At 34.9% G+C, this 12296-nt stretch overlaps 2 protein-coding genes across 2 annotated transcripts; one reads left to right on the forward strand and one right to left on the reverse strand.

The window, feature by feature from the left end:
* The first annotated feature begins 600 nt into the window (after nt 1-600).
* On the forward strand, nt 601-2884 carry MYB83 (myb domain protein 83). The gene is made up of 2 exons (XM_086425745.1): nt 601-943; nt 1609-2884. The coding sequence occupies exons 1-2, from the start codon at nt 654-656 to the stop codon at nt 2261-2263; spliced, it is 945 nt and encodes a 314-aa protein (XP_086281871.1). The 5' UTR covers nt 601-653; the 3' UTR covers nt 2264-2884.
* Nucleotides 2885-7949: 5065 nt separating this feature from the next.
* LOC147383872 (uncharacterized) lies at nt 7950-10552 on the reverse strand. Its single transcript, XM_086425784.1, has 3 exons — nt 10356-10552; nt 10059-10274; nt 7950-8325 (listed from the first exon to the last, which is right to left on the reverse strand). Exons 1-3 carry the CDS (start codon nt 10407-10409, stop codon nt 8182-8184), a joined length of 414 nt encoding a protein of 137 aa, XP_086281910.1. The 5' UTR covers nt 10410-10552; the 3' UTR covers nt 7950-8181.
* Nucleotides 10553-12296: the final 1744 nt, after the last annotated feature.

Raw genomic sequence — 12296 nt, forward strand, 5'->3', positions numbered from 1 at the left:
ATAATAATACCCATATTTTTATCAATTTTGGATATATTTCTAAAAATCAAAACTTTTAATCTAAACACAATGCGCAGATGAACCATTTCCTAAAATGAAAAAATCAGAAACATTTGCTCTAATGCACGTGTGGGTTTACACATTAGAAAGTACACTTTCTAAAATAAAAAAGAAGAAAATGATGAGAGAGAGAGAGAGAGGGGGGGGGGGGGGGGGGGAGTTGTTTTATAACCAAGTAAGATATTTGCTTCAACTTCACATAATACATCTCCTCTCTCTCTCTCTCTCTCTCTCTCTCAATGATGATTACCTTGTGAGTGAAGAAAAATGCAAAGAAAAAGACAAGAAATGGAGTCAAAGACAAGAAGACTATATATCCTTCTCATTTTTCTTATTTATGGTCACTCTCCAAACCGTTTTCCCCAAGACCCATCAACCAACAACAACAACAACAAACCCATTCCCTCCCTTCATCTCTCCCTATATATCTCTTCTCCATATTCTAAGCAAACCCCACAACCATCACCATCATCATTCCCTCTCCATCAAGCCTTCTCTCTCTCTCTCTCTCTCTAACTTCACTTATAAAATCTTACATCCACTACATAAAATCATTTGGGGCAAACAGGATAAGGGACTTTAAAGCTTGAGATATGAGGAAGCCTACTGATGCCCCAGGGAAGAACAACATGAACACTAACAACAATGTTAAGCTAAGGAAGGGTTTGTGGTCACCAGAAGAGGATGATAAGCTTATGAATTATATGGTGAGGAATGGGCAAGGTTGTTGGAGTGATGTAGCAAGGAATGCTGGCTTGCAAAGGTGTGGGAAGAGTTGTAGACTTCGTTGGATTAATTACTTGAGGCCTGATCTCAAGAGAGGTGCATTCTCTCCTCAAGAAGAAGAACTTATCATCCATTTGCATTCCATCCTTGGAAACAGGTTTCTCCCTCTCTCTCTCTCTCTCACACACACACACACACACACACATACACACATAGATGGCTATTATTAGGTGATGAAAAAGTTCTTGATGGATGTACACATATGAATGTATGGATGGTCTCTCTCTCTCTCTCTCACACACACACACACAGATGGTCATTTATGAAAGAGAATGCTAGATAATTAAATGGTGACTCCTTTCTTGATGCATATATATGCCATATATGCATGCATGTATGTCTTGTATGGATGTGCTTTTTTTATTATTATAATTCTTTTAATACTTTTTACACACATTTGAATGATTGAAGCAGCTCTTTAATTGAAACTGTTAGATACTTCAATTACACTCATGGGTCTTGAATATTAAACATGTCCAATTTCTAATTAAAGCATATAAGTCCAAAAGTAGGTGTGTATTTTATTCATTTGGAAGAAAAAAAAATACTCTTCATGAAAACACAACAAATTGAAAAGGACATGTACGTATTCTATATCTGACCTTCCAATGAAAGACACTATACACCTAATTCAGTTTAGGGTTTATACCTTAAGTACCCATGCAGTCCATGCATTTAAAAACAAAAGAAAACTTCTCTATTACACTTTTTTTTTGTTGTTTATTTTATATGAATTAACCTTAATTTTTCTAAATAATTCAGGTGGTCACAGATTGCAGCACGCTTGCCTGGACGAACCGATAATGAAATAAAGAATTTTTGGAATTCGACAATAAAGAAGAGACTGAAGAACTCATCGACAACAAATTCACCAAACAAAAGTGATTCATCATCAGAGCCTAGAGATGTCACAAGAGGGTTCATGCCCATACATGACCATGAATTCATGTCTATGTTCATGGACTCATCATCATCATCATCAACATCGATGCAAGCTATGTTAATGAGCAACCGGTTTGACCCATTACCCATGCTTGAGAATAACTATGAGATGCCTAGCGCTGCTGGATACAATGGGTCCACATGCTTTACACAAGCTAGTATCATGGCTGATGGGTTCTATGGGGACCATGGGATCATGGGGAGTGGTAACATGGGGTTAGAAAGGGAATTATTTGTTCCTCCATTAGAGAGTATAGGAATAGAAGAGAATAAAATTACTAACAATACCAATGAAAAGATGAACAATAACAACCATATTAATAACATCAACATCATCAACAGCAATAATAATAACAAAGTAGAGAACATGGTTGGAGGAGGGAATTATTGGGAAGGAGAAAACTTAAGAATGGGGGAATGGGACTTGGAGGATTTTATGGAAAATGTCTCCTCTTTCCCTCTTCTTGATTTCTAAGTTGAATAATTGGATAGTACCCCCTCCCATGTTTTCTTTTCTCTCTTTTTGCCCCCAAGAGAAGATATGTTGAGAAACCTTTTTTTTTTCTTCCTTTTTCCATAAAACTACCCAAACCCATGTCATAGAAAAGCTGAGAGAAGAAGGGTAAAATTACAAAAATACCCTGAAACATTTGGTTTGATAGGTCTCCTTTGGTCTGTCAAACCTTCTTGTCTCCTTTAGCCATGAATTATCAAATTCACAAACACTTTGATGTTGGGAAGAGGGTTTGCAATAAAGGTCACAAACAGTGTACTTTGGTGACCACAACTACTTGTATGTATATGTACCTTATTTTCCTGTAAGTGAGGGTAGTTTGGGCATTTCACCTCTGGAGTTGGTACAATAATCATGATACTTGTGAAGAGAAATGTGAATAGTAATGTTCAAATGTAGTGAGGGTTGGTTATTAAGGTTAGGTGATGATAAATTGTAGTTATTATGAGATGTACAAAAGGAATAATGTCGAGTTGAAAGTTGTTATTAGTGGAGATGAGTAGGTTGTATCCTCCATTGATGATGAAATTTAGAAAAAATCTTTCTCTCTCTCTCTCTCTCTCTCTCTCTCTCTCTCTCTCTCTCTCTAAAATAAGTACTTATTACCTTCTAAACAAATGAAACCATGGATTTGTGGTAGAAAATTTTCCTCGAATGGGATTTAATTGCTCAGCTGATAGGTCCACTTGGTACCATGCCATTCATATGAGTTGCTTAGTCACTTTGTTCTAATAGTGACATGGATTTCCTCATGATGTTAGTAGTTAGATTCAATCGTTAGATTCCTAAGAGAAATTATTACTTTCTTCCACTCACTAATTTGTAAAAATATAGCAACCAATAGTCTCTTAAAAAAAACAAATTTGAAATTTGGGTAATTTTTGCAAATCTTCATTTTTGTTGTATATTTGAGATGCCTGAGCTTTTAAAACTGATAAGACACCCTTGACTGTGGTGTTCTATGATCTACTAATAGAAAATGATTGAAATGCCCTCATCTTCGACCTGTTGCCCAAACCCTTCATGCACCTCTCCAGTGTTCTACATCTTCAACCTCTAGAATGAAAACTTAGATTAATTTGACAATCCTATTCAACCCTTGATTTATTTGATAGCGTGCTCTAAGATAAAATCTTGTTACTTTCCGCTCTTTGATTTATTTGATTGTCAATCCATGCTCAAAATCTCAACATTGCAATGATATTGAATGAGTCACCTTGTCTACATCCTCCAGGTTGAAGAATTAATGCTACGTACCTAACTAACTATTAGTATTTGGAACCAATGAGCGTTGGAGGCAGTAGTCAAGGCATCCTTCCAAAAGGGGAAAGATCTTGAGTTCAAGCTCCTTCATTGGCCACCCACAATGATTTATCCCTACTTAATTGGTATATATGTGTGGTTTGTGAGTGTTGTATAATGCATTTGGCCTACTAATGTTTGTATCTAAAATAAGATACATTTGTTGCCACTAATGGATGCCCAAACAATTAACAGAGATAATTGAAGAAGTTGGAAGAAATTAGAGAAGCAACAAAGCCAAAATAATGTTTTGATCGCTTAATAAGAACAAACAATCTGATTAATTTTCAGCCCTTTTGGTAATTTCATGCGCAAGATCTCCTTATATATGAACCTATGGATAAGGGAGATCAGAAAGAAAGTGAGAGAAACTCTGCCCAATGTGCATCAAAAGCTTGAAGAACTATTGGAATCTCTTCTTCTAATCTTTCTATTTTGGGTAAGATTTAATTTATTTTCCATCCTTTTAGTTTAATTTCCAGCAAGTTATATGGAGTTAAATCCATTGGAGGTAGGATGGAGGTTCTTCTTTGAAATTTTACAAGAAAACTCAACAACAACCTCATTACTTGTGCGATTGGATCCTTGTTCCCATTACAAGCTTTGATCCATTATCCTTGTAACATTATGTGAAAACTGAAAATTTTGACAAGAAAATTCGATAGGCGAAAGCCCACAAATGTTAGAAAGCAAAATTTGACGGCCAATGGCCTTTGAAATTTTTTATAATCCCCAATTCAACGGTTTAGAGCCATCAAATTTCTCCCATCCTCCATTAATTTAACAGTTTTGGTCCATTAAAAAAAAAAAAAAAAATGACAATGTAAAATTTGACGCTTTGGTCTCTCAAATTTTATGAAATTCAATGGCCTTGGGCCATCAAATATAGGCTTTTTAACGTTGTATACTGGGAACAAGGGGTAAAAAAATTCAATCACTTTCTCCCTCTCAAATGTCCCTCGATATGTTGTCTAGATAATCTCGAAGAAAAGGAAAATATTGCCCGACAGCCCCAATGACCCCTAACCATGGAACTAATTGAGGAAGAACAATGGGGTATTGCATGTACCCAATGGATTTGGGTGAGATATGGTGCTCGAAGAGGCCAATTGCCTCACCCTGCTAGTCGGGCATACGGGTCCAAAACCCCCTTCATCAAACAAAAAAAATATTAGTACTAGGGAATATAATAATACTATAGTTTGGATTAAATAATGGTATCATCAAAACTTATAAATTAATTAAGATTGTGATTTGGATTTGGATTGTGATTATTTAATAGAAAATTGCTCTATAAATACTTCGTTACATTTTAACGTGTAAATCAACTAAAAATATGAAAATAGAATCCTTTGAATTAGGAGATTGACCTCTTTCTTTTGTAATAATCCTATGGGATGTTATAATTAAAGAGTAAAAGGACGATAGGGCATAAGGGTGTTTTGGTCATTTTATGTTAATATCTTACAAAAGACCATAGTCAAGGGTGTTATGTCAATAGTTCGAAAACCCTCGGGACACCTCAAATATACACCAAATCTTTGAAAGATTATGTCAAAATTACCCTAAAAAAGTTTCATCTAGAAACAAGTTAGTTATAGAAAATAAGATATAAATGATGATTACCAATTGAATAAACCACCATGTCTCTATGTTCCTTTAATCATTTTCCCTTTTAATTCTTCCCTAACTAACTTGAGAGGGTTTTGTCGATTTGAAAGATATTGTCTCCAACCTATTGTCAGCTTATCTTAGCTTTACAAGTGGCATATAAAGTTAGAACCATCACCAAAAATGAGGCTAACCTATTAATGATGTCAACTTCTAGTAACCATTATTATTATTTTTTAATTATTCTTATTTTTAAACATTTGCTAGAATTTTGTTGAAATTAATAATTAAAAAAATCTAATGGATTGCAATTTGATTTGCTCAATTCGAATTTGGGATCATAGTTTGTGATTCGACAGTACCTCTCGTGGACTTTCCTTATCCTTATTCCTCGAACATGACACATGCAGTTCAATTAGGGATGTCAATGGATAGTCGAAAATTTGAATCTGATTCGAATTTGAATTTAAAAAATCAGATATTATTCGAAAATTTCGAATATCAAATTCGAATTTAGATAGTTTTATATATTCGAATCCTTATCAGATACGGATTCAGATATTAACATTTTGAACCCGATAATATCCGATTCGAAATAATATATAATATATATTATTTTATTTGATTTATTTATCATACAAATAAAATAATATATAATTAATTTTTTTTAATAATGAAAAATCATCCGTATAAGGAAAAGTTATGCTCTTTTTAATATGCAAATTATTCGAATTCTAATTGGATAGAGTTTTAGAACATCTGTTGAATTTGAATTCAAATTCGGATATCAGATAAAAATTTTGAATTCGATTTCGGATATTACTATATTTGAATCGATAAGCATCCGTTGATAGCCCTAAGTTCAATCGGCCTATTGGAACAAAAGGATTTCTTATGCCAGAACTAGGACTGTCACTAGATTGGGTTCTGATCAGATTGGTGTTGATTTGGTATCGATCCAATAAAGATCAGATCATTTTTTATATATCGAAACTCAATATTAAGATCTAGATCCTATCCATTAACAATCAGATCGGATCCAGATCGAACCAAACCCGATTTTATATACAAAATCTAAATGAACTCCGTACATCTCAACAAAAATATAATATAATTTATATATATTAAATCAGGACAGGGTTGATCCATATCTGATCCAATAAGATATCAGATCGGATCCTTATCGAAATTCAAATCATCGATTGAAACCCGAAACTATGGGATTAGAGCGGATCGAATTTCGGGTTTGATCCAATCCATTGACAACCCTAGCTAGAAATTCCTGGTCTGCTCTCACTTTCATACCATGCCATGGGAAGGAAACAGAGATTCTGCGAAGATTCCAAATGGGATAAGATTTAGATTCAGAAAAAGCAAAAAATGTTGACAAACTCAATTAGTAGGGATAAGAAAGTTGATTCAAATATTGATGATTTAGACATACCCCCCACACTTTAGTAAATATTTAAGATACCACCCATGTGATTTCAAATTAGTGACGTACCACCTAGAACTCGGTGTTCTCAAAGATAATAGTTAAAGTGACCTAAATACCCCTCACCTCAACCACCATCCAAAAGCCTTTGATTTTCAAACAAAAACCCATCAACTTCAAATTTCTAGGAGTAAATTTTTTTAAGATTCCATGTCCTTCAACATGCAAACCTGATCAGAACCAAGATGGGATCTTCGAGGCAGAAGACGAACAATTTCTGGACAAGAAAATCAATGATTTTCGACCGTGTAAACACGAAATCCAACTGTATGGTATGGATTTATATGTATATAAATATCACATCTCGATGATTTGTATCTTGAGGATATGTCTCGATTATTGGGTTTTGTACCATTGGCATTATACGTTGTATTTTTTTATTACTCATGTTAGTTCACGAGTCATTCTTCATGAATCACTAGAACTTGACCCTATATTATGATTATATTTAAGGGTACAACTTCGCTTGATTTAAATTGAGAATCGAACCAAATTGATAGCCTCAACTTGGTGTGGTTCGAGTTTCAAAAAATTGCAGTTTGATTTTGGGTTAAGAAAATGAGAACCGATCAATTTCGTTCTGCTCTCAAGGCTTATATAGGATTGAACCAAACTGAGAATCGAACCCTTAATAACTTACTACTTTTAAGAGTTACAACGGAGATCAATAACTTCTATTTAGAGAGAAATCAAAGACTTGTGTGTGTGTGTGTGGATAGATTACTGATCTATTATGTGAAATTTCACGTTTATTATTTACTTATTTAATAAAAAAATATGTTGTTTCAAAGTGGATTTATAGGTTATTGGTTTAGTTCTATGGGCAATTTGATTCGAGCATGGTTCTCATTTGGTAGAACTATGTTGGTTCTATTCTAATTAGGCCCCACACGGAACTAAGTTGCACCCCTAATCATAATAATTATTTAGTAATCCGGTTGACTCTTGGCTCAACCAGTTACACGTAAGACTTTCCAAAGGGGTGGTGTGCATGACGTGGGATTAGTCTCACCCGAATGGTGGGGATACCCACAATAAGCGAAATTTTTTTAAAAAAAATTTGTGTCGGTCACCCGTAGGTTTGTTCTACATTATCGATGTCCCTTCAATTGAACTGTTTGGCTTAATTTATGTCTCCCATTAATAAAGCAGGTGTGGAGACTTTTTTCAGTCTGATCAGGCTTGATCTATAATTTCTATACCGAAGTACCCATTTTCGCCCGGCCGACAAAACTAAACTAAACCAAACCAAACCAGTGTCCCTCAGACTACCTATCATTAGGCATGAAAGTAATTATGCATCATTTTATTCTCACATACAAGAACTTCTTAGAGACATAATTAGTTGACTCTCACATCTACACTATAGAATTCTCTTGGGACTGTATTATTGTGCGCGGACACACATATGCACGCACGCGCTCGCGCATACACACACACAATAAGGGAAGAAAAAAAAGAAGAAAAAAATTCAAGATGAGTGACTTTTTGCCTTGGAATTCCCTCTCATACATGACTTGACCAGTTGTTTCAATCCCTTCTTGTGATCTTTCTTCTCTCCCCCCTCTCCTTTCTTCTTCTTTCCCTCCTTTTCTTCCTCTAAGTGCAAACACAGCTGCCATTTCCAACACCTCATTAACAACTTTAGAAGAATAAAATGAAATTTTAAATGGGAAAAGGTTGCATGGTCCAAGGGACCATGTAGAGCATGGATCAAGGTCCACATTTGAGCCATGTGAGCTATCATGTTGGTCCAAATGACACCTCATCCCTCTTGATTTGGGGTCTAGATTAGGTTTGAAAATAAACCTTGAAAAAAAACTTTTTTTTTTTTGGGCTAAATCTTGAATTTTGAAAATGAATGCCACTAAACTGTCTGATTTAAAGTTTAAATCCAACAGTTAAAAAAAAATTCAATTGCTTTTTTTTGTCTTGAAGTTTATAAAATTTCATGCTTTGAATACACATGGCACCTGATGGTGGTTTTGGGCCACATGGACTATCCCGTTGGTCCAAATGACAACTCAGCCCTCTTGTTTGTCGTCTTAATTGGGTTTTAAAAAAAAAATCTCAAAGAAAGTCTTAAGCATGAAAATTAATGTCCATTGAACTTTTAAATTTAAAATTTAAATCCAACGGTGAAAAATATCTTTTTTCAATTCTGTTCTTCTAGGAGTTCATAGAATTTCATGCTCTACATACACGTGGCACCTGATGATGTTTTAGGCGTCACGTTAACATATGGTTCATGAAGATAGATGGTCCTTCGGTCCATATAACCTCATATATGGTCCATGAGAGAGAGAGAGATTAGGTTATATGGACCGAATGGCCATCTATCTCCATGGACCACATGTCAACGTGACATCAAAATACATCATCGGATGTCACATGTATGTAAAACATAAAATTTCATGAACTCTAAAAAAACATAATGGAAGAAAAGAGATTTTTTTCATCGTTGATTTTAAATTTCAAATCTAGAAGTTCAATGATCGTCAATTCTTAAAATAAAGATCTAACACTAAAAAATGCTCTTTTTTTTAAGGATTTTTTTCTACCAAACCCAATTTAGACCACAAACAACTAGTTGAGTTGTCATTTGGACAAACGGCGTGGTCTGAGTAGCCCAAATGTAGACCTCGTTCCATTCTCTACATGACATCTGGGTCCATGCTCTACATGGTCCCTGGGTCCATGTAACCTTTCCCATATTGAGATTGGGTTACATAAACTAGAGGACCATCTATCTTTATGGACCACATGTCAACGTAGCGCCTAAATACATCATCGGGTGCCATATGTATGTAGATCATAAAATTCCATGAATTTGACTAAAACAAGTTAACTTGTTACATTTATAAATGATTGCCTATTGTTTAGATACTCATATTTTTTTAAGAGTCGTGCTAGAATGACCTCAAGATTGTACCTCACATCACACACCCTGACATGAAAGCTACGGGACTATTGATCTTTTTCAACTATACACTTTCACCTAAGCGATGTGAGGTCCAATCTTGAGGTCACTTCAGCATTATAAATTTTGAATCCTGCTCAAATGACTTTAAGCTAGAACCTCTTATCGCACTTTTTGATGTGAAAGTGGATACGAGCCATAGATACTTTTTCAGTCGTATCACGATAAAAAGAATCTATGGTTCCCATACACTTCCACGTCAAGAAGTACCGTAGGGGTGTCAATGGACCCCATCATCCCGCTAACCCGGCCCACTACTTAATAATATAAAAATCTTTATAAGATATTTAATTAGAAAAATGTTTTTTTAATAAAAATAAAACATATAGTCTAACTACAATTTAATAAGAAATTAATTTCGATCGTACCATTAATACACGGTTCTCTACTTGAACAAGACGGTCAATGAGAGTGCCCTTGACTTGGGTCTCCATCACGACTTCATCAATAGGTCTACAATGCTTCTCAAGACTCTTGGGTGAAGAATTAACGGACGAGTTTCCTCCATCACTTGTTAGGACACCACATGCATAGGAGCTTCTTGACGACCTGTTGTACCCTCTCATTTCCTCCAAATGCCTCAACTGATCCAGTACAAAACAATTCACCATTAAAAACTACACACAGATCAATAGATCATATTTAGAGAGAGAGAGAGGTGTTACCATAAGGTCAAGGCGGTCAAGTCTTGAGACAATGGGTTCTTCTGTTGAAGCCATGTTGTTTTCGCAGCAAATATTTGATGCGTGTGTCGTTTTCGCAGAGGTTTTGAAGGTTGTGAGGCGATGAAGTGTTGTTTATTCCATAGTATGACACGTGTCCAAATCGAAAGGTGTTACTACTCGATGGATAACACGTGGTTGCTGATGCATGGGGAGCGTTACGATTAAGATAACGATCTGTTTAAACACGTCATCAGTTCGTGGGACCCACACGTGAGCTTCGTAAATGCCACCTGGTTTCCTGGTTTGTTATGGCAACTATTTCTATTTTAATGACACGTGACTCTTTGTTAATAGTGGATGAATGTACATCGTGGGGGATATTTCTGACATGGATGTGTGTCAAGACCATGGATGCTTTTCATCAAGATACAAGTGAGATCTCGATGAAAACATATACGGTTTTGACATTCATCCACGACAGAAATGTCCCCCACGATGCATATTTTCATGTTACTTTAGTATTATCCTTTATATTTTTGTGGGTAGAAAAATAAATATTTTTATAATTGTAGGTGTCGACTAGCTTAATTGGTGAAGTCTTTGGGTAATGATACTAGAGACTTGGGTTCAAATCATTAAAATCAAGCTTACCAATCAAAAACAAAAATATATTTCTATTAATTTTAAAGTATTAAAATTTATTTTTAAATATTTTTATTTGACTCATTCAAGTCAACTCGTGAGTTTTTCAACTTGACTAGATAAGCATTTGAGTGATGTTTTCGTGTTTCAAAAGTAGGGTTTGGGGGTGAGGGTAAACGATAATACTTAAAAGCATAACATTCGGAGGTGGCAAAATCATTTTGGTGAGATAGGAATCCATTTCGCATCCAAAAAAATCACTTTGTATGAGAAATGAATTTCTAGTGGAAATATGTAATCGAAACGCCTAAAATTTGCATTTTTCCACTTTATGTTCGAGAGCCATCATCATAGGAAATTGTATTGTGTTTCTAAACTCCCAACCCTAGAAGCGATCAACAATTTTCGTCCAATTAGTCTTTGTAATGTAACTTGCAAACTCATTGTTCCTACCATTATTAATCGACTAAGGCATGTAGCAGTACGGTTGTAAAACCCATTTGCCTGAATTTAAATGGTATAAAGTCAACCCCGAAACTATTCAAAATTTATCGAATGTAAAACCATGCACTAACATATCACTCACTATACGGTTGTCAATGGATTGGGTCCAGATCAGATCAGGGTTGATTTAGCAACAAACCAATAAGGATTGGATCAAAGCTTAAACTGATCTGATGAGTATCGGGTCAGACCTTTATCGTATTGAGTTTTTATTGGAACGCAATATTAAGATCAAAACCCAATCCATTAACAATCAGATCAGATCGAATCCAGATCAAGACAAACCCTTTTTTTTTTATGTACAAAATCTAAATAAACTTCATACATCTTAACAAATATATATATATGGGGAATGCTAACGCCCAAGAACTCATGGGAACGTTAGCATTGTCTAACACTCTTTTATTTCAATAATACTTTTACTTGTTTGTATTTAGTGAAAAAAGACAAGGGTATATTAATCTTTTATACAATAAATACATTTATTATGCTATTAATAAATGCATTTATTATATTGGCATTGATTACCAAAATATTTACTTAAAAATATCATTTAATTTCAAATACTTAAATGCTCATAACATTTATTATGTAAAATATCAATACACCCTTGTCTTTTTCACCAAAAGATAAACTGGGGAGGATATTATTAGAAAATGAATGTGATGAACAATGTTAACGTCCTCACGAAGTATTGGAGGTTAGCATTCCCCAAAATATATATATTTGATATCGTGGGTGTTCCACTCCCACAGTCACACACACCGCCCCCCTCAGAAAATCCTACATGTAACA

This window comes from Akebia trifoliata, chromosome 15, assembly GCF_017979445.1.
Source record: "Akebia trifoliata isolate Shusen 1 chromosome 15, ASM1797944v1, whole genome shotgun sequence".
Classification (NCBI taxonomy): domain Eukaryota; kingdom Viridiplantae; phylum Streptophyta; class Magnoliopsida; order Ranunculales; family Lardizabalaceae; genus Akebia; species Akebia trifoliata.

What these genes read in the sequence shown, in the direction of transcription:
- MYB83 (XM_086425745.1), top strand. Translation starts at nt 654, where the DNA reads ATGAGGAAGCCTACTGATGCCCCAGGGAAGAACAACATGAACACTAAC. An exon ending in CATTCCATCCTTGGAAACAG is followed by an intron (nt 944 to 1,608) that starts GTTTCTCCCTCT and finishes TAAATAATTCAG; the next exon opens with GTGGTCACAGATTGCAGCAC.
- LOC147383872 (XM_086425784.1), bottom strand. Translation starts at nt 10,409, where the DNA reads ATGGCTTCAACAGAAGAACCCATTGTCTCAAGACTTGACCGCCTTGAC. An exon ending in TTGACCGCCTTGACCTTATG is followed by an intron (nt 10,275 to 10,355) that starts GTAACACCTCTC and finishes GTACTGGATCAG; the next exon opens with TTGAGGCATTTGGAGGAAAT. An exon ending in TAGAGAACCGTGTATTAATG is followed by an intron (nt 8,326 to 10,058) that starts GTACGATCGAAA and finishes TGGAAATGGCAG; the next exon opens with CTGTGTTTGCACTTAGAGGA.